Genomic DNA, 20,497 nt, shown 5'->3' with positions numbered 1-20,497 from the left:
AGAAGTCATCTAGGACAAGGCTCATCATACATCAAGTCAAAAAGGAAACATTTGCCAGTTGGAGATATACAAGATCCTCAAAATTCTCTGATGAAATCTTCATTGTAGGATTCACTAATCTAGAGAGGAAGAAAGTGTTTCAACAGGAACTCCAACTTATGGAAACCATGAGATGATGATGTGATGACATGAAGCAGATCAAGGGTTTGAAGATCTCTTCAATCAAGGAAGTTGTTGGAAGAAACCTCGATAACCTGAAGGTAAAATAAGGTATGTATGCTTATGTTTAATATTATAATGCCATGTCATATGGTTGCAAGTAGCATGGATCATTGCTTCTATCTTGAGAAACACAATCAAGAGAAAAAGATCTCCTCCTCTGAAAGGATGCAGGAAGTGATGAGTCACACTAGATGAAATCAACACAATATGTCCTCATATGAAGAACGAGGTGGTTGACTACAATTAAGAAACTCTGATTGAAAGCTCTTGGGAATGGAATGTCAGAGGAAGGAAGAAATCCTGAGGTATGCAACCATGATGACGACAATCAACATCCAAAAGACCAAGAAGATTTGACTAGGAAATCTCCCGAAAAGATATGAAGACTCTGATGAAAATCTGAAAATGATGAAGACCCTTGACAATGGATATCTTTGGGAGATGTGTCAATATGTGTGTAGGATGTTGATACCTACAAGAAGATGTCATGATGAAGAGCCATCTCGTAAGGTATGATTTGATTTAATATGATGTTTTGATTTCTTGAATAATATTTGGATAATGCAGGGCTACTCAAACAAGATTTGTAAATACAAGTACAACTAGCATTCATGTGATGGATGGAAGAAGCATGATGAGAAAGAAGTAGTCATATAACGAAGGTTATAGATATGAAGAAGGCCACTTTCCATGAAGAAAGAAATGCCATGATGAACTAAGGAGGAAAGTGATCGATGGCTGTTGCCCTACAAGGAAGAAGCTCAACTGATTTTCATGACATCAAGGAGAGAAGTTGATCAAGCAGCTAAAGGACCCACGAAGAAGAAGTTGCCGATGTATAGAGGATTCCCTAGCTAAGAGGGAGCTCTAACAGGCCCTTGATCAAGAGGGAGCTTGGATTGGATCACCCCTGATTAAAAAGGAGTGACAGTTGTGCTTTTCTATTTCATGTGTCATGCACTAGACCAGGACTAACAACTGTAAGTCTAGGTGAAGGCCATGAAGAGAAATGTAAACACATGATATCCTCCCTAGTTGAGAGGGAGAGATAGACACAACATTCTTGTCTTCAAGTTGGAAGAAAGAATGGAGGATTGGCTAATCATCTGGCATCCAATGCTCTTTGAGGATGTGTAGGGCATCCAAGACAAGCGTAGGCAAGAGGACCAATATTCTTTGAGGGTTGGGAACCCAAGATAAGAATAGTCCTAGAAGGTCATACTTAGTGAACACCCAGGTGGGTATGTACCTTGAGAGACAATGATGAAGGTGTCTATAGTCATTGGTCTCCCTAACATTGTGTTATGATCTAATGAGAGATAGAGCTGTCAGTCAAGGCCTTGTTGTGGAAACAATGTTGGTTACTATGACGCTATAGAGATGGGTTACCAATCTGATTCTTCTTTTGAGAATTTCTTCAAATTGACAATGACCAAGTACTATCATGAATACCTACCTAGTTAAGAGGGAGTGTTGAAGAAAGTGTAACTAGGTTTGGTCTTCATGACATTGTAATTATGATTTTGTAAAATGAATTTATTATTCCTTACTGCATGGGTTTCATGAGCAAGAGGTTTATTTATTAGTGGCTCCCATTGAGAGCCTTAGGATGTCAAAGAGTCAATGTCATGTATAGAAAAGTCTAAACAACCCTCCAAGACAAGCACAAGAAGAAGTCTGCAATCAAAACGATGCAAAACACAGTCATGTCGGCCTGGAAATAAATTAAATAAGTTAAAGAAGACATGTCGGCTTGCAAATAGAGACACAACTGTTCTCATTGCAATGTCGACTAATTATGAAGATGAAACACCTATAAATACCCCCCTAAGGTCACCACATGAAACACAGAACTTCGATAAGTCTCTGCAACTTCGATGAGGACAGAACCTCGACATACTTTTGAAGTCTCGGCTACAATTACAGTGATGTCTTCGGACTCCTCTCTGAGATTGCGAATAAGGAACAATGGTACAGAAAGCTTGAATGCAGGCAACAAATCAACACTTTGGATGGATCACTATGATCTTCGGATAGGCATTACAGTGGCACAACTTCTCGGCATAACTATGATCTCGGTGCAAGGAGGATGTTGTCATAAGTCTATGTACAATAGTGTTGCAACAACAATAATCTCAGTGATTACCTTTATAGTGCAGAAGTAACAAGACCTCGTTGACATGGTGATTAAGCAAGATGCAACTATAAGGATCTCTGTGGTACTATGATAAAGATCTCGGTGAAGCAGTAATGATGATGATGGTCTCAACATCAAGAAGAGGATTGGTGTTGTTGTAGCTCCCAGAGACAACGTTGGATTGCTTACGAGACTAGTGCTTGAGCACATCTAAATTAGGAGTGTCTCAAATGACCTCACGTATGTTCTATATGTATACATTATGGGTTGGTTCATTTATCCAAAGAAATAAAACATGAATTTATGGTACTTCCTCATAAGTTCAGATCTCATAAATATGCATGAAAATAGCGGAGGCCGAGTAATTCAAGGGCTTACAACTTAATAAGCTTTTGCAGAGTAGATGAGAGACGATAAAGAGAAGGAGAAACTCATCACATATCGCATAAGGCTTCAAGAGTTCTACACTTGACACATAGAGCTTGCGGCATTAAGGATTTCTATACTTATTTGAGTTACAAGCAGAAATAATGGATGAAGGAGGGGCTGAATGCAATGATTCATGTGTTGCAGATTTAAAGATATGATTTCAATAGTCCACACAGGTATATGCATCAACAATATTGAGACAAGTGAATATGTGATATATTATAGGCACTTTCATTCACATATCAATACAAATAGATCTATGAGGAAAGATGAACATAAAACAAGATTTAATAGAAGGAACACATGCTGTAATACTTGAAGGGGGAATCACCACCATATCCTTGATATTCTGAAAAAGATCTGAGTTACAAAGAAAAAATAGTCTGAAAATGGCATGTAGTCTTTTCTATAGAATTTTTGAACCTTTGTTAAGTCTTGCTTTCCCCTATTTATCTGGAGAGGGGAGCAAAATATCTCTAGTCTAGACTCAACTGTCGGGTCGACTAGCTGTCTCAGTCAGAGATGGCTCTATGGCCCAAAACATTACAGAATTAAAAGCCTCATTGAAAGGAAGGCATGTTACAGGACAAAAATAAGTAAATAACCAGACAGAAAAGTAAATGAAAAATCTTTGTGCCCATCCTGTGATCGCCTCTGCCTCAGGCTGTAATTTTCTCATGGTATGGCCTCCTGTGCTGCTCAACTGACCTCGTCGCTTCTGCCTTTACTGCTTGGATGCCTTGTTCTGTGGAGTAGGGGTTGGGTCAACTGTAAGTGCTCGTATTTGTGGTCTTTTGCTGTGTAGAGGGATGGGGCTCCATGCTGAGCCATTAATCTTCCCGAGTCCCGTGTACTGCTCCATTGCTGTGCCATGCTCCATTTAAGTCTTTAGTTGCTGGCCCATCAGCCCATTAAAACTCTGTTAAATACTATCGGTGCCCTGAAAAGCTTGGTGTCGTGTTTCATGGTGTACTCGGGAGTCCTTCGAACGCGGGCCTTTAACACAGGAATAACATGAAACAAGTGCGTTGTGACTTCCCTTTAAGCCCCCCTTTGGTGTAGTGCCCTTATCTCCGTTGTCTTCATATAACCACAGGCTGGGACTAGGGGCTTAACCTTTTAGGCGCTAAGGCCTTTAAAGGATATCCCGGACGCGAAGACCTCATCAAATAGATTGCAATAACTTATCGCATCCGTGGTCCTTTTTCTTTGTTACTCAGAATCCCGCATCCCGACGCTTGATAGCATTTTACCTTTAGCTTTTCCCCAAGACACCTGCGATCGTCAATCTGCGGGGTGATGTCATCACTGCCATGTGTCACCCTGTGAGTGGTGACACGTGTCACCTGGAAATGGCCCCATAGGACCCTTGAAAACGCTGAAACTGAGTGACACATGTCATTTGCCACGTCAGCATCTGTACTGCCCTGTGTCATCTGTACTGTCACGTCATTTATGACGTCAGTTGCCCTGTCAGTTTTGAGGACCAATCACCTGCCGCCACATGGCCCCCTGTAGGAGAGAGAAAAAGTCCCGCCCGACCTTGTTTTCGCATGTATTTCCTTTGTTGTTGACTTTCGGCCCCCCCGGGGATTTTGCACTAAATCGCAATATCACAACCCCGCAAGGTTTTTGGGGAGGTGGCCCCTCTGTTCCTGCAATCACTGATAATGTGGGATTGCCCATTGCCGATATGCTGTACTGCCACATGGAGGAGAGAGAAAGGGGCGACCCTGCCTTGGTTTTACCATGCTTTTCCTTTGTATTTGGTTTTTGTCCCTTCCCAAAACTTTTACATTGTATTGCAGGATCAGCCCCCGCACGGTCTTGGAATGAAAACCCTGTAGATCGCCGATATCCGGGACTTCGCTGATTTGCAGGAGCGTCGATGCCACGTGGAGGAGAGAGAAGGGGGGTGGCCCAGTCTTTGTTTTGTCAAGCATTTCCTTTATAAACGAATTTTCGGCCTCCCCGATGATGTACCACTATATCGTGAGATCGGCGGTTCGCAGGTCTTTTAAGTTCAGAACCCCACCGATCCACCAATTAGTGGGATGCAGGGTTGCCGACATGTGGGATGCGGGGTCGCCGACATGCAGGATGCGGGACTTGCGGGATGTGGGGCCCTCCAATGTGATTTTCCTTTGTCCCTTTAATGTTTTTTCTTAGTTTTCTGGGCTTTCCAAAGGCAATCTTCAACAGGCTCTAACTTCTGATCTAGGAGTCCTTTTTTGGACTTCTATATACCATTGGAAAGCTCTTTCCAAGCACTAGGCAATGGAGAGGGTCTGATTAAGCTCTAAGATCTTCTGTGGCCTGGGAAAGTGGCTCCAACTTCACTACTCTTGGGCAACCTTGACCAATTGAAACCCACAATGCAGTGAGTGACAACATTGGATCCAACTGGGGACAGTGCCTTGCTGGCAAGGCACTGAGGACCTACAGACCAGTAGCTTTTCCTTCCATTGGGCATGGAGTCATTCTTAAACAAAATATAATTCTATGAAAAATGACTTTTTTGATAATAAATTGAAAAATTCAAATAACAATTTCAACACACACACCGGATATTTACAATGAGCAAGAGATAGATATCTCTAGTTTTGAAAATAAAATTTTAGGAACTAACCATTTATAGGTAGTTCCAACAGTTCACCATCCAAGTTTTCAAGCATGTAAGTGTTATTTCCCCTCTCTTCTGCAATCTTGAAGGGGCCGAACCATAGTGGATCAAATTTCCCATGTTTGCCTTTGTCTTCTCGTCGGACATCCCACTTGAGAACTAAATCTCCTTGCTGAAGAGGTCTGTCCTTAGCCTTCTTGTCAAACAAAGATTTCATCCTTTGCTAGTAGTTTGACAATTTGGTCCCCACCTGCTCTCTGTTCTCGTGAAGCTCCACCAGCTAATTTATCCTTCTAGTCAAGGCACTTGGCTCTTCCTCGGCTTCTTGTAGCAACTTAGCTACTGGCATTGCTAATTGGATTGGGAAGACAACAACCTTGCCATATACTAGCTCAAAAGGTGATTTCCTAGTGGATCGTTTGGGTGTTACACGGTTAGCCCACAGAGCAAACTTCAGTTGGGAGTCCCAGTTCCTTTGATTTTTAGTGATGGTCTTCTTTAGAACCCTCACCACAGTTTTATTAGAAGACTCAGCCAAGCCATTCCCTTGAGGGTAGTATGTAGTGGAGTGTCCAATAATGATATTGAATTTATGGAAGAAGTTGGTGAACTTGGCAGATTTGAAGACCTATGCATTATCAATGATAATTTTAAAAGGACACCCAAAGCGGGATAGTATGTTCTCCTCCATGAATTTTATCACTATTGAGTCAATAGCCTTTCTAGCTGGGATAGCCTCTACCCACTTGGTGAAATAGTCAGTGGCTGTTAAAATCCATTTATGTTGGCCACTAGATGGTGGGTTTATTTCTCCAATGAAGTCCAATCCCCACTGTCTAAAAGGCTCCTCTACGTGCACAGGAATCAGGGGGAGAGGAGCAAACTTTTGTCTTTCAGCAAACAATTGGCATTTCTGGCACGACCTGACCTGAGAATAAACATCTCCAAACAACGTGGGCCAGTAGAATCCTGCCTTGAGGATTTTATGTGCTGTTGTCTTCCAACTGTAGTGTCCTCCACAGACTCCCCCATGGAAATCCTCGATCACTTCATGGGTTTCTCCCTCAACCAAACATAGCAGTAATACCCCCACCGGGTCCTTCCAGTAGAGCAGTCCATTGGATATAATGTATTTCTGTGCCTGCAATCTCAGACTTCGGTATTTAGATCTATCCAATCCCAATAGGCATCTTAGGAATAAGAGGTAATGAACAATGTTCTTATACCTGGGCGATCCCTCATATTTGGCATAGATCTTCTGCTCAGCTATTTTAATTCCGCTGTGGTGATCCTCTGGTCTGCCTTCCTCTATGATCAGGTTTATCCCTAGAGCTTGGCAGTTGGATTCAGATAAAATCTTGGCCAACCCCTGGCCTTTAATGAGCTTGGTAGGCTTTATTTCTAGCTCATATTCTTTTATTTTAGCTATCCATCTGCCCCTCTTTCCTTCACTGTCTCCTTGCACTAGGATGTCCTTGACTGCAATCGTTGGGACGAACGCTGTGATTTCCGATTGCAGCACATACATACGAAATGACTTCAGAGAGCAAGAGCAGCAGCCAGTCCAGCAGCAGAGCCCAATAAGGACAGATCAAAGGTCAAAGGGACTGTGTCATTCACGTAGAGGTTGTTGGAGTGACGCAGAGGGTCCCTGAGGTTGCGCAGTGCCTCAAAGGGCTGACGCAGGTCAGGAGGCTGATGCAGAGGCCAGAAGGGCCAGCGTTGAGCTTCAGTTGTGCCGGAGAGGGTTTCGTGTGAAAGGTTTTCTTAATACCTGTTTTCGAATATAGAGGTATCGCTGTCGTGTATTTTTCTCTATCGGGTGAGCCGGTTAGGCACCCATTTGTACTCAGATAGACTGCATAATAATATAACCCTCTAAATTTCCCGCATTGGGTTTTTCCAGGGACATTTGTCCAAAAATAACGGTGTCACTTGTGTGCTTATTTTCTTACAGTTGATGATCTATAGATGTTGTGACTGTATTGTGTTTATTTGGTATTTAAATGTTTTAAATAACTTGTTCAAAATTTAAACAAGTAGAAGAAATAATCTAGCAGAATACAGATTAATTTTCTAACAGATAGACTTAGAAAATTCAACATGCTATCAGAGCGTGGTTACAGATCACAGGAGAACTGAAGGCATCAACTGAGCAGAGCATTTGTAGCAGAATTAGCTGTCTTGAGTGACAGTAGTTGATCCTTGTAGAAGTGACAGAGGAAGGGTTGACGCAGAGGGATTGCGTCATCAGTCTGGGCCAGAGAGAGGCAGCGCAGAGGCTGACGAGGGCAGAAACAGGCTCACGCAGAGGTCAGGTGGGCTGACGTAGTTGGCTAGGAAGCTGTTTTTCTGGTGTCGGGATTGCGCAGAGCCAAGATGCTCAATCCTAAAGTTGCTGGGGCATAGGAGGCTGTGGGTAGTTTGTGTAGCGAAGCTGATGGGGTACTGTGGTTAGAACAATACCTAACAGCGCAAGACCAAGTTAGAAGGAGTTGTTGCCGAGGTGGATTTCTAGCTAAGGAATCCAAATCACTGTTGCAGTTGCACAAACGATCGGAGAGGAGTAACTTGACAATTGGCAAAAGGATTTCTAGGAGGCAAATCGGGACTCAGAGGGAGTCCATAAGAGAACTTCCAGAGAGGAAGTAGAGAGACTCGGAGGAGTCGAACCAAGAACTTCCAGACGGGAAGTAGAGAGACTCAGCAGGAGTCGAACCGAGAACTTCCAGGAGGGAAGTAGAGAGACTCGAAGGAGTTGACAGAAGAGCAGCGAGATGGCCGTGAATGGGCTGAGAGATTAGGATAGGCTGGATGGAGCGTCCAACTTTGTGGTCTGGTAGGCCATGATCTTGTCTATTCTAGAAAGGCATCGTATCAAGGGCTTCGCCTTGAGAGTGATGGCTATCCCAGTTGACCTGGTAGCTAATGAAAGGTACGAGGAGGCAATGGCTAAGGCAAAGTGCATCATCCTTGATGGGGTCAAGGATCATGTGGTACCACATATTGCCGAGAAGGAAACGACAAAGGAGATGTGGGACACTTTGAAGACATTGTACCAGCATACTTCCGTGCAGAGGAAGATGCTCCTGGAGAATTAGCTAAGGTCATACCAGATGCAGAAGGGAGAGCAGATAGATGTCTTCCTTGGTCGGTTGAAGGAGATCCGTGACCAACTAACTTCCATAGGGGCCACGCCAGATCAGGAATTGATGGTGAGGACCGCACTTAACGCAGTCTCCAAGGATTGGGAGACATTTGTCCAGAGCATACTGGGTAGGACGAGTCTTCCGGATTGGGAAGAACTGTGGGCAACTCTTTGTCAAGAAGAGATCAGACGGCTGACCAAAGCGGGGAGTAGCGGAAAAGGGGTTAGGATCAAGAAGGAAGATGAAGAGGATGCATCTCTAGCATCGCGGGAAAGCAAGAGAAGAGGAAGAAGAAGGACGTCTCCAAGGTCAAGTGCTTCCATTGTGGGGAATTGGGTCACTATGCAAACCAGTGTCTGAGGAAGAAGAGTAAGGGAAAGGCTTCTGACTCGAAGGCAACGCCAACGAAGGCGGAGAAAGAAGTCGAGGAGGATGACGATTGTGCTATGAGTGCTCATGCGTCACTTGAAAAGAAGTGGGGAGACATCGAGCTGTAGTTAGGAAGACTATAGGCAATGAGGGGGAGGATCCTTGAGGTACCCAACGGGCGCCCCGAAGAGGATTAGCAGGACTGGCGGATGTAGGTAGTGACGGAAGCGGATGAAGCGGCAACGAGTGCTACAGTGCAGGAGTCCCTAGGCAGCACAAGGCTAGCAGGCTGCAACAGTGCGAGAGGCACGAGAGTGTTGCACAAGTGCAGGATGGCATAGAGAGGTGTGCAACAATGCGAGATGCAAGGAGTTGTTGCAGCATCGCAGAGGTTTGTAGAGGGAGCATTGGTTAGCAGCAGAGAGAGCTTCAACATTGGGAGTGTTTCAGATTTCTAGCTTGACAAGGATGTCAGATGTTGGGTAGATCAGTTACTTACTTCTCAGTAACTGAGTTGCAGTGCAGTAGCAGTATGCAGCATGATGAGAGAGGGATGCAGTGCAGATGCAGTGTTGGGAGGATGGATCAGCAGCAACATGGATGCAGAGGGAGCTGCCGTACAGATGCAGTAGTGGCAGTGGGAGGGCCATGGGAAGTAGTACAAGATGCAGTAGTGTAGAGGATGTTGGGCGGGGAGGCCTAGCATCAGCACAGGTACCGGTGCCGGATAATTAGTGTGATGCTCAGTGAGGAGTATTACTAGAGCATAGTCGTTGCTAAGAGGGAGTGCTGATTTGGGGTAGCATCGGATGTACTCTAGCCATGAAAATTGGTGGAGAGGCTAAAGCACATGAGATCTCCAAGACCTAGAAATGGTTTGGACAGATTGTACCCGGTTTGGGAGATATTAAAATAATTAATATTTTTAATGGAGTTCCTAAGTCTAAACTTAGGAAAAATAAAATATTAATGGGTATTAATATAAAACTGGGTTAGAAGGTTCCAAAAGTCATGGATCAAGCCAAATCTAATCTTAGCCGTTGATTAGAGATTTAATCTCGGCCGTTGAAGGACCAACGAGAAAAGTATAAGAAGAGGCTTGAGGGTCAGTTGGAGAACACACCAAAGTGATTAGTCATTCATTTTGCTAGAGCGGGGTTGCTAAGCAAAGTTGAATCAGTGATCAATAGCGAGGGGTAGTGAGTACGAGGCAGAGAGGTAAAGACAATACTGAGAGACCAGTGCAGAAGCAGAGAGAGCGAGAGAAACAACCAGTCCAGGCTACGCAGAGCCCAACAGAGACAACGCAGAGGCCAGAGGGACTGCGTCATCCACACAGAGGCTACTGGAGTGATGCAGAGGGTCCCAGAGGCTATGCATTGCCTAAAAGGGCTGACGCAGAGGGTCCTGGGGCTGACGTAGAGGCCAGAAGGGCCAGCGCTGAGCTTCAGATGTGCCGGAGAGGGTTTCGTGGGACAAGTTTTCTTAATACCTATTTCTGAATATAGAGGTATTGCTGCCGTGTATTTTTCTCTGTTGGGTGAGCCGGTTAGGCACCCATTTGTACTCAGATAGACTGCATAATAATATAACCCTCTGAATAGCTGCACCGGTTTTCCTGCATTGGGTTTTTCTGGGGACATTTGTCCAAAAATAACGGTGTCACTTGTGTGCTTGTTTTCTTTCAATTGATGATCTGTAGATGTTGTGACTGTATTGTGTTTATTTCAATATTTAAATGTACTGAATAACTTGTTTGAATTTAAACAAGTAGAAGAAATAAACCAGCAGAATACAGATTAATTTTCTAACAGATAGACTTAGAAAATTCAACATACAACATATAAAGGATAAAGTCCAACTCAACCTTGTCGTAGGCTTTCTCCAAGCACTTATTTAAAAAGAGGCTTTTTGTTTAAAAAATAACCTTTTGGTTAGTCTCTCGAGCTCACTCAAGACCTTCCTAGGTAAATATAAAATTATCAAGAGTAAGTCTGCCCTTAATAAGAATGGTTTGCTCCTTTTGGACTTCTTGGGCAACCGGCAGCATATTCTTCTTGAACAATGCTAGGATATTTGTAGGAGACATTGTTGAGAGTGATTGACACCATTTGCCTACCAAATCCCCTTTGAAACTTTTAGGGTGAGCTTGACAAGGCCTTCATTGAGCAGCTCCCTTGTACCACCACTTTTGAGTGACTCCTTACAGATCTTCAAATATTAGGGGTTAACCAGATGTCACAGCTCACTTCTTGTTGTAGAATTTCACCGGACGACCTTTAGGGCTTGGGGACTTTAGTTGTTGAGCTCTTTCATGGTGACCTCCAATTCATCTAACTGCAGTTCCCTAGAAAGATAAACCCTCTCATAAGTTTCTGTCTTTTGCGGACAACCTGTTTAACAAGCTTAATGTAAGCATCACACAAAGAGTTTGATTGTCATGAAATGAAGATCCTTTGGAAATAGGCTTGAAAAATCTCTCAGATTTCCATCATGCTATGTGAGGTTGCCACTAGGATCTCACATAACCAAAATCCGCCTTGATTTCCATTTTCTCTTTAGGTGTTGGAAATAGAATTTTGAACGCACATCCCTGTCAGTCATCCATTGCATACCCCCCAATCCTAGTGCCTCTTGCTTTATAGTCGCACTAGTCATTCCAACATACTGGCTACTTGTTGGTGGAGCTTATTGAATGGGTCCATTTCTACCCTTTGCTGAGCTTGCTGAAGCTGATTCTGAACTAGGTTTTCTTTCCTAAAATTTGTCATATAACATCTTATGTGCTGGTGTTTGACATATTTTATTATTGAAATTAAAAAGTTGGAGTTTTTTTGGAGACTGATAAAATTCAGTCATGTTTGGATTTTTTTTAAGATGATTAAAATTGAATTTTTGTTTGTTTTTTTCTTCTATGAATAAATTCACATCAATTTGAATTTATTAATAAACAATGAAATGCAATGATATTTGTCTTCAGTAAATAAATATAAATTAAATTCAAACCTAATAAATTTAATAACATGTCTATATTTAATAATGTCATAACATGTTAGACCTAACATGTCCATATTTATTAATGTCATAGAAATTTATCATATATTTTTATAAATGTTGAATTATGTATTCTCTCGAACTTGATGGCAAATTTGATTATATCAATTTGCATTGGTGATTTCTTTCTTACATTGTTGCTGAATTTGAACATGAAAATGAACTGAGTGACTTAGATAACATCAATCAGCATTTGCATAGTTTCTCCTTCTGGTTATCTCTCGTTTAGGCATGATCATTTTGGTGTGCAAAATTTTTCGAGTCACTTTTGACACAGTGTATCTTCCAAAAATCAGAATGTGATAGAAACTTTATAAATGTTGTACAACAGTTATCAGGTTCACGTGCAGGGCAAGAATGGTTTCAGAATAAAGCCAGTCACATTGATATCATGTCTGCTTGATAAAAATGCACAATTCTATAGATGCTGATGATATAGTCCTTTTGCTCACTAAAAAGTCTCCATGTTTGTTTTGTCCATTTATGTTTTGTCTTGTAGTCGTACCTGTTTTCATCAACTTGTTTTGAATGTCAACAATATGAGCACTTTCATTATTAATATATATTGTGAAACAGAGAAAGACAGTCAGTTTAAGTAGACTCTATAATAATTACAGGAAAGTTTGGAGATTGTGTAAGTAAACTAGAAAGCATTTACGGTATTGGGATTGTTAGACAAAGTGGGCAGTTAGTGCAAATAAACAAGCACGTGTTTGTGTATGCTAATAATAGGAAAAAGGAACAGTTAGACTCGCAAAAGTGAAGAGTCTTGGTTCCCTTCAGATATCTTTCCTGCCTAAACTTGTTTTCTTTTGTTCTCCCTTGGCTCATCCCTCTTTATTAACTTGTACTTTGATTTCTGTGTTATTTCTTTCCGTAACTTCTCATTTTATTTTTCTTAAATGTCTTGCAATGGAGCAGAATGTGTTTCCATTCTGGCACTCTTGGTTTTTCAAGTCAATTGTCTTTCCAACCTAATTTCGTAGAACATTTGGAGTTTCATTTCTTTATGCTTTTTTACCTAATTTCTTTAACATTATTGAACATATGGACTGCTGTGCAGGGTGTAGTTCATTGGCTACCACCAGACCAAGCCCTAGAAAAAACTAAGGATGCCATCTGGCAACCTTCAACTAGCAATTATGGTCCAGATGAAGGACTACCAGACCTTCGAGAGGCGCTGGTTGAAAAGGTACTCTTCTGATTAGCATGCTATTTGTTAAGTTTTATATCTTCTCAATCCTTCATGATCTTAGAAATAAAATACTTCTGTTTTTTCAATTGTTCTCACAAACACATAGATTGTAATTGTTACATACCTCTATATCTGGTCCCTATATGGCTATATCTCTACGGTGTGATTTATGCATTGTATAGTTTTCACAATTCTATTTTATATGCTTTTGTTTCGTTTGATTTATGTTCTAGGTAGATTGGGAATATTCTAGGCATTCTCTTTGATGTACTTCATATTTGCTTGTTCTTACCTATTCCATTGATTGGAGTTTTAGTTATGAATGGACGTTATTTTGATTTCTGTAATTCATATTTTTTTTTAAAATATGTAGAAGACTCTTTAAGTTATATTTTCTCCCACTTTATGTGGGGGTGTGTGGTTAGTTTACTTCGATGACAGTCAAAGCATAAAATGTTTTGTCCTATCTTGTCTAGCCCATTGAACCCCTGTTCCATCCTGCCTTTGGCCCTCAAGTTGAGCTCCCATTCTGCCACATCCAGCTCCCATTCAGCCCCATGCAGCTCCTGTCCAGCTTTTGTTCTGTCCCATATTGTCTAGCCCAACAAACTCCTGTTTTGTCTTGCCTTCAGTCCTCAATCCCTCGTCCCATCTCATAAAAACCCTTGGTACTCGAAGCTTCAGACGCATTATGCTCATGGTGGAAGTCTTTGTGTTTATCCTCATTTCACTGTCGCTGAACATGACCCCATCTGCGACCGCTGCAGAACCCCATTAGTTGCTGCTGGAAAACCCTTTCAACTGCCACTGGAAAACTTCGTATGTTGTGAGAAACCCTCAACCTTGTCTGTCTTTGCTAGAAACCTTGTTTGTAGAAAACCACTTAGGCTGCGTTGTCCTTAGAAGGCATTCGAGTAGGGTTTGAGTGAGGAATCATCGTTTTTACAGATGACCAAGGGGTTCAGTCATTGTTGCTGCCATAGCTGGAGCTGCTCGAGCCCTGAAGGATATTCATTATCAGGAATCACTTGAGAAGTGCTTTTGTGGGGCCAGAGATGAGGTGTGGGTAGGTGTTGTGCAGGGATTGGAAACCCCATTGCCATTGTTGCTAGAGAAAAATAGTGACAATAGACAAGGACAAATCTATAGCCACACTAATATTGCCATGGAGTGGGACTTTTCATATTGGATTTCCCAGGTCAAAGATTCACTGTGGACGGTGGAATTTCTTAAAACTAAAAACCAACATCTCCATTCAGAAGTAATAGACCTCAAGTAGCTGGTTCTTGAAATGAAAACACAAGAAAAATTGCATTTACAAAAGCCAATTGAGGATTCCCCTACACTCCAAAAAGAAATTCTGAACTTTAAAAAATTATAGGAAGAGATGAAATCACTGCTGGCCAATTTTTAAACAAGAAACAAAAATGCAGCAGAAAACACTTAATTCTTGGGTTGAAGTGGTCTGAAAAGGAAGCAACCTTGCTCTCTTACTGTGGTCAAAAGGGTGGTATAAGGAAGGCTCAACGAGGAATGTCTCCGCTAAGCCCGATAGCTCAATTTGATAGTATGTGGACTCCTGTTAATTTTAGGTATGTTCTATGCTTAGAGCAATTTATTTCAATTTTCCAATTAGCTCAATATCTTTTCCAGATTAGCAATCACATCAGCATAATAGTAATTTGCAGATAGAACATAAACATAAATCGCAGAAGACAAGCCAAGACAAGAGGACACAAGATGTGCCGTTAGTTAGGGACAAACCCTTGATCAATTCTTCTTATATGTTCTTCAATAGTTCATCAGAGAGAGAGAGTACATATACATCAGAAGTCAACATTTTGACTTGTCATAATAAGAGCATAGATCATCTCTAAGAAGATGATAAATGAGGTAGCTGAACTCAGTTGAAGACATGCTGCTTCGACTGATTCTCCAAGGTGACTCCATCACCATGCTGCACCTATCATTGCGCTGCAGCTCATCGTGCTGCACCCATCATCACTATGCTGCATCTCATCATGCTTCACTAATCATCACTGTACCCATCACTGTGCTCAATGTATACTGCAATGTATCATCACTTCAACATGTTGCTTCAATACCTTTTGCTGTTGCACTATTCACATCATGCTTATCATCACCAAGCTGTACCAATGTGCTACACTATATAACATCCATGCTGCCTACAACAGTCACTGCATTTATCATGCTTCTTTATGCACCGTACTGCATCATACTGCCCATGCATCTTATTGCACTATCACTATGTCTTACTGCAGTTTTAGGTCTGCAATATAGCTGTTGACTGGTTAGGGCATATTGGCAACCCCTAAACAGTCACTCAAACAACCCTCCTTGGTTGCGGCCTATACTAGGAGAGATGCTCACCTGACTTGATGTTGTTCTGGGCATGAACAACCCTCAATATACCCTACGCTGTCCTTCAATAGTGAGGTAGGGCCTGCGGCCTAACCACAACAATCTACGCTTCCTCTCCCAAGGCTTCTCCACCCAAGAACCACCTCAAATAGCCCTGAAACTTATCCTCCCTGTCTCGGCCTTCAAGAACAGACCCTCGGCTCTCCAACCATCACTTCAGTTATCCTAAAACAACAGCTCGTATATCCTTCCATGAGCACTTAACACAGTCCTCAAACTGCCTCGCTGTGGTAGCCTCTTTGCTGCGTCTTAGGGCTGTCCTCCATGACTAGAAACCCTTCCATAACAGCATATAGGGTTAGGGCATCATGATTGCGTTTATCTATGAATAAACTGCGGCTAGGGCACGTTATTACATCAACTATGGCTCCTCCAAAGTTGGGCTATAACCCTTCCTTAGATCTGCGGCTAGGGCTACCTTGTTGCGTATTGAAGCTCCCCTAAACAGTGGATAAGTATCCCTTTGAACTGCGGCCAAACCTTCACAAGACCTGCAACTAGGCTTTATTATGACAATGACTAGGGCATCCTTCTTTTGCTGCGTATAGGGTCTCCTTCTAGACCTGTGTTTAGGGCTTCATCCTCTTAGATTTCTCTTGCCACGAAAACCCAAAACAAGTGGAGAGAAATCAAGAGTGAAGTGTGTCCAAATGACTATCAAGCCACCCCTTTTATACTAAATGTTGAGCACAAGTGGGGGTTATTTGGTTGCTGGCCGACCTGGATGAATTGTCCCATAACACAAACAAATTCATATCTCCATGAATACTTATTGGAATCGGATGATCTTTAGATTAATCCTACACTTCTCGATGAGAGGAGTCCAAGAAAAATATCAGTTGCCATAAATAAGATGACCCACGTGGAGTTTGGCCCTAGTTGCCAATTTTAACACTCCCTCTCAACTAGGAAACTCCATCTGCTGATCCATCTGCCAGACTGTACTATCTCTGCCATCAATGCTCTGCTCTACTTTGCTCTACTGAACCATGAAGAAGAAGAATTGATTGAGAATGTCTCATAGAGTCATACCATTCTCTCCTGACCCGAAGTCAGTCCCATATGAAGAGAGTGTGTCATACCACTCTTACTGATCCAGATCATTCCAAAAGAGAATGAGTTATATCGCTCTTACTAACCCGAAGTCAGTTTCATTGGTCCCAAATCAATATCATAAGAGTGTCTCAAACCACTCATACTGACTCGAAGTGAGTTTCATTGATCTTAAATCAATATCATAAGAGAGTGTCTCAAACCACTCACACTGACCCAAAGTCAGTTTCATTGATCCCAGATCAATATCATCCTAGCATAGGGAGTACGGTATTAACATGATGCGTCCATCGGTACTACTATGGTCCCCATCCTCATTTCCCTGTTCATTGGCCAGATGAGAGGTACTTCCCATGAGTCCCAGATTGCATGGGTAGGATGTTTTAGCAGGAGAAGGAGGAACCACTCATCTTGCCTACATGTCGCAAGGGGTATCCTAGGGGAAGGCTAAACCACTCACCCTGTACACAACAAATCACCAAGGGAAGGCTGAACCACTCACCCTATGATGGTGTCTTGGCAGGAGAAGGATGAACAACTCATCCTGCCTACATAGCAAACCACTAGGGGAAGGCTGGACCACTCACCTTATGGTTGCTCATCGCTCCATGATGTACCCCCAAGCCCCCTAGAGCTCCTAGAGCTCAATGTCCATATCATTTACAACCCTTAGGAGAGAGTCTCCCCACAACTCCTAGTTGTTCTCGGAAAATCACAAATTTGACCTTTCCCAAGGGCTTCGACAGAATGTCGGCGACCTGCACATCAATCCCAATGCGATGGAGCCTTCTTGCTCATCGATGTACCATATCCCAGATAAAGTGGTACCTGATGTCTATATGCTTGGAGCGATCATATAATACGGGATTCCTCAATAATCGAATCCCCCTCTGGTTGACACAGAAGATCACGGTGGTATCCATCATGTGTACAAATAGCTCATTGAAGAGCTTCCTCAACCAGGCAGCTTCACACGAGGTCATACTCGTAGCTATGTATTCGGTCTCAACGGTGCTCAAAGCAACCATCTTCTGCTTCTTGTTCATCCCGGATATCGAAGCAGAACCAACACCCAAAAGTGCTCTTGTGATCCTCCACACTGCCTGCCTAGTCAGCATTCGAACAATCATGCAGCTTCACATTTCCGGCAGTGTATCAAAATCCATGAGATTGTGCCCCGAAGATATCTTCGAAGATTCTTGGCACCAATCTAGTGAGGCTCAACCATATATGAGCTCAACATGCTAACTGCAAAATATATATCCGAACGGGAGTTCACCAAGAACATCAATGCTAGAATGAGTTTATGAAACTCAGAGGCATTTCCCAAATCAGGTCTGGCATCACTACCACATAACTTCTGAAAGTTAAGCTCCATCGAGGTAGTCATGGGCTAGCAGTTTACCATTCCAAATCTGGAATCCAACTCCCTCTTACTTTTTCAAATGAGAGGGTCTGCACCTGTCAGAAAGAGGCCGTCCTCATAAGGTGCCAATATGAGAGGTCTATCATCTACAACCTTCAAGCAAAGTTTGGATCGACTTCACTCCTAGTGAATTTCAGCTTCATCAGACAACTATCAATCCTCTCATATCAAGCCTGGGGTGTTAGCTCTAAAACATAGAGAGCTTTATTCAACCTGCGTACATGAGATTCTTGATCATGAATCTCAAACCCATTGGGTTGTTCCAAACCTGTGGACTTGCTACATGAGGGGAATGGCCCCTTTGTAAGATTTTCCTTCGGTACATCTCAGACATGTACCTTCATGCTCTTCTTGAATTCAGGCATCCTTATCATCGTTTGACTCACATCAGGTAGGGTCCCATAATAAGCAGACCTTCGGTGCTCTGGAAGAGATGTGTCAAATGACATGGTCCCCAATGGACTTCCTGCAACTTGATACAAATTGCCAACCCTGAATAAAAGCATCTTTGAAAATTCCATTTTCAAACACGTACCTTTCCATCGATGAATGCCACTCTGAAACCTTTGACTTCCATTGCTGAAATGGACACCAGGTTCTTCTTGCAATCAGGTACATAAAGAGATTCTTGTAAATGAATCGAGTTACCCTTATTCAATTGAGGGGTAACATTCCCTACACCCTTTCCGGTATAGGTGGCATTGACTCCAAGTATAATCTCCACGATTATTTCCATCTCTACCAAATTAGAGAGAGCACCCTTCTATCCAATGAAGTGCCTTGAAGCACTACAACCAATAAGCTAGATTCCCAAAGAGTCTGGAGAAGAGGGCCAACAACATTTGATTCTTCATACCTAGGGTTCCTTGCTTTCTTTGAAGATTTGGCCATTTCCTTGATGACCTAGATTCCTTCGATCATTGAAGATGTCCTTGGAATGATTGTTATCATCATCAAGTGATGTGTCCCTACCATTCAGACACTTCTTCGCATGATGGCCAAACTTACTGTAAGCAAGGCATCTACTGATCTGAAATGAAGGTTTAACATCTTGTTATACTTACAAGAACCTCCCACTCCAAAGCTTAACAAATAATGATCTAGCTTATGTTGACAATTGCGGAATTAAGTACTTGAAATAGGTGTATGTCTTTGTTTTAACTGTTTAAGTGCTTATTTGTTCATGCTGATATTAAACACATATAACAGTAAATGCAGCAAATAGACAATCACACATAACAACAATATAATCTAGGAGTTCACCCTAATATCATGGGCTACGTCTCCTTGAGCTCTTGTCAACTTGACTTGGCTCTTTGGGATTATGGTAAAGCTTCTTTTACAAGTTCCACACTTAACTCCAAAGGTTTCTGAACTGAACCAATGGGCTTAGAATACCATCTATATCCCTGGCTGTCCTCACTCTGCAAACAGATCTAAGCTTCCTTGGACTTGATTCCTTCAATCAGTGCTCTAAGCTGACTTGAGCTTTTGGATGGCACTAACTCCCTCAGAATTCTTCAACTGTCTCTGGAACTCCTTCTTTTGTCTCCAACACATATCAGACACCTACAACAAACTGATCATTTGATCATTTGCTGCCTGAAACTTCCCTATAGCTTCTTGGCCCTTAGAAGCCTTCAGATGCTTCTGCAAATCCCTGCAATGGATTCAGAAGACTCATTACAGTTAGAATTGACTATTGGTTCACTGAGAATGAGCTCTGGTACCCCTGCAACTACCTCCAACCTCTGGTGGCTCTGAACTCTAGAATCAATCTTCTTGGATGGAATTTTCCATGAAGATGACTTTTTAAGCTTCTATGGACTATTCCATCAGCTTCAGAAGGACTCTATTTAGCCTAGCGAGTCTCTTGTTTCACTCTCTTTGAGTTTCTCTAACTCTCGGGCTTTGCCCTTAAAACTACTCTTTGAGTGCTTTTATGTGATATCTCCACCAATATTGGCGACTGCACCTGACTTCAACTAAACTTAGCATATCCGCTAAACTTTAGCCACTCTGCCAGGCTGACCGTTAGATGTAGCCATTAGCATTACCGTAATTATTGGGCACACATATGTGCGGTATAATCTCGGTGGTTAGGGACAATCCTCCATAGAGCTTGCAATTAGGTTAATTCTGAATCATCGATCTATTTCGTCCATCCAACGACTGTCATGTAGTTCGCTGGCCAACTTGCTTGGACGATCTCCGTCGTTGATGTGACCTCGCTCAATCCAACGGACATCACTCAATCTCGCACAGATTTCATGCATGAATGATATCTAATCGAGGGCGCGTGAGAAAAACAGTTTTGCTTTGCTACATGTCGACCGCTGAGTGGAATTGTGTGCTCTTGGTAGATTACAGCTTCCAGCCTTTTGCTCGTGCGAAAAAC

At 42.4% G+C, this 20,497-nt stretch overlaps 1 protein-coding gene across 2 annotated transcripts in view; it reads left to right on the top strand.

Annotated features, from left to right (window-relative positions):
- LOC149143458 (Pyridoxal phosphate (PLP)-dependent transferases superfamily protein) overlaps positions 1–20,497 on the top strand; it is a 223,139-nt gene that overhangs the window by 9,488 nt on the left and 193,154 nt on the right. For both annotated transcript variants that reach the window (XM_089453377.1, XM_089453376.1), the window contains one exon: positions 13,047–13,175. In XM_089453377.1, the coding sequence (XP_089309503.1) occupies positions 13,047–13,175 (129 nt within the window). The remainder of the gene's footprint in view (positions 1–13,046; positions 13,176–20,497) is intronic.

The sequence above is a fragment of the Pinus tabuliformis genome, chromosome X (assembly GCF_031772625.1).
Source record: "Pinus tabuliformis cultivar Carrire ecotype Pingquan chromosome X, CPIR1, whole genome shotgun sequence".
Taxonomy (NCBI): domain Eukaryota; kingdom Viridiplantae; phylum Streptophyta; class Pinopsida; order Pinales; family Pinaceae; genus Pinus; species Pinus tabuliformis.
This window is presented reverse-complemented; position numbering and strand designations above follow the sequence as displayed.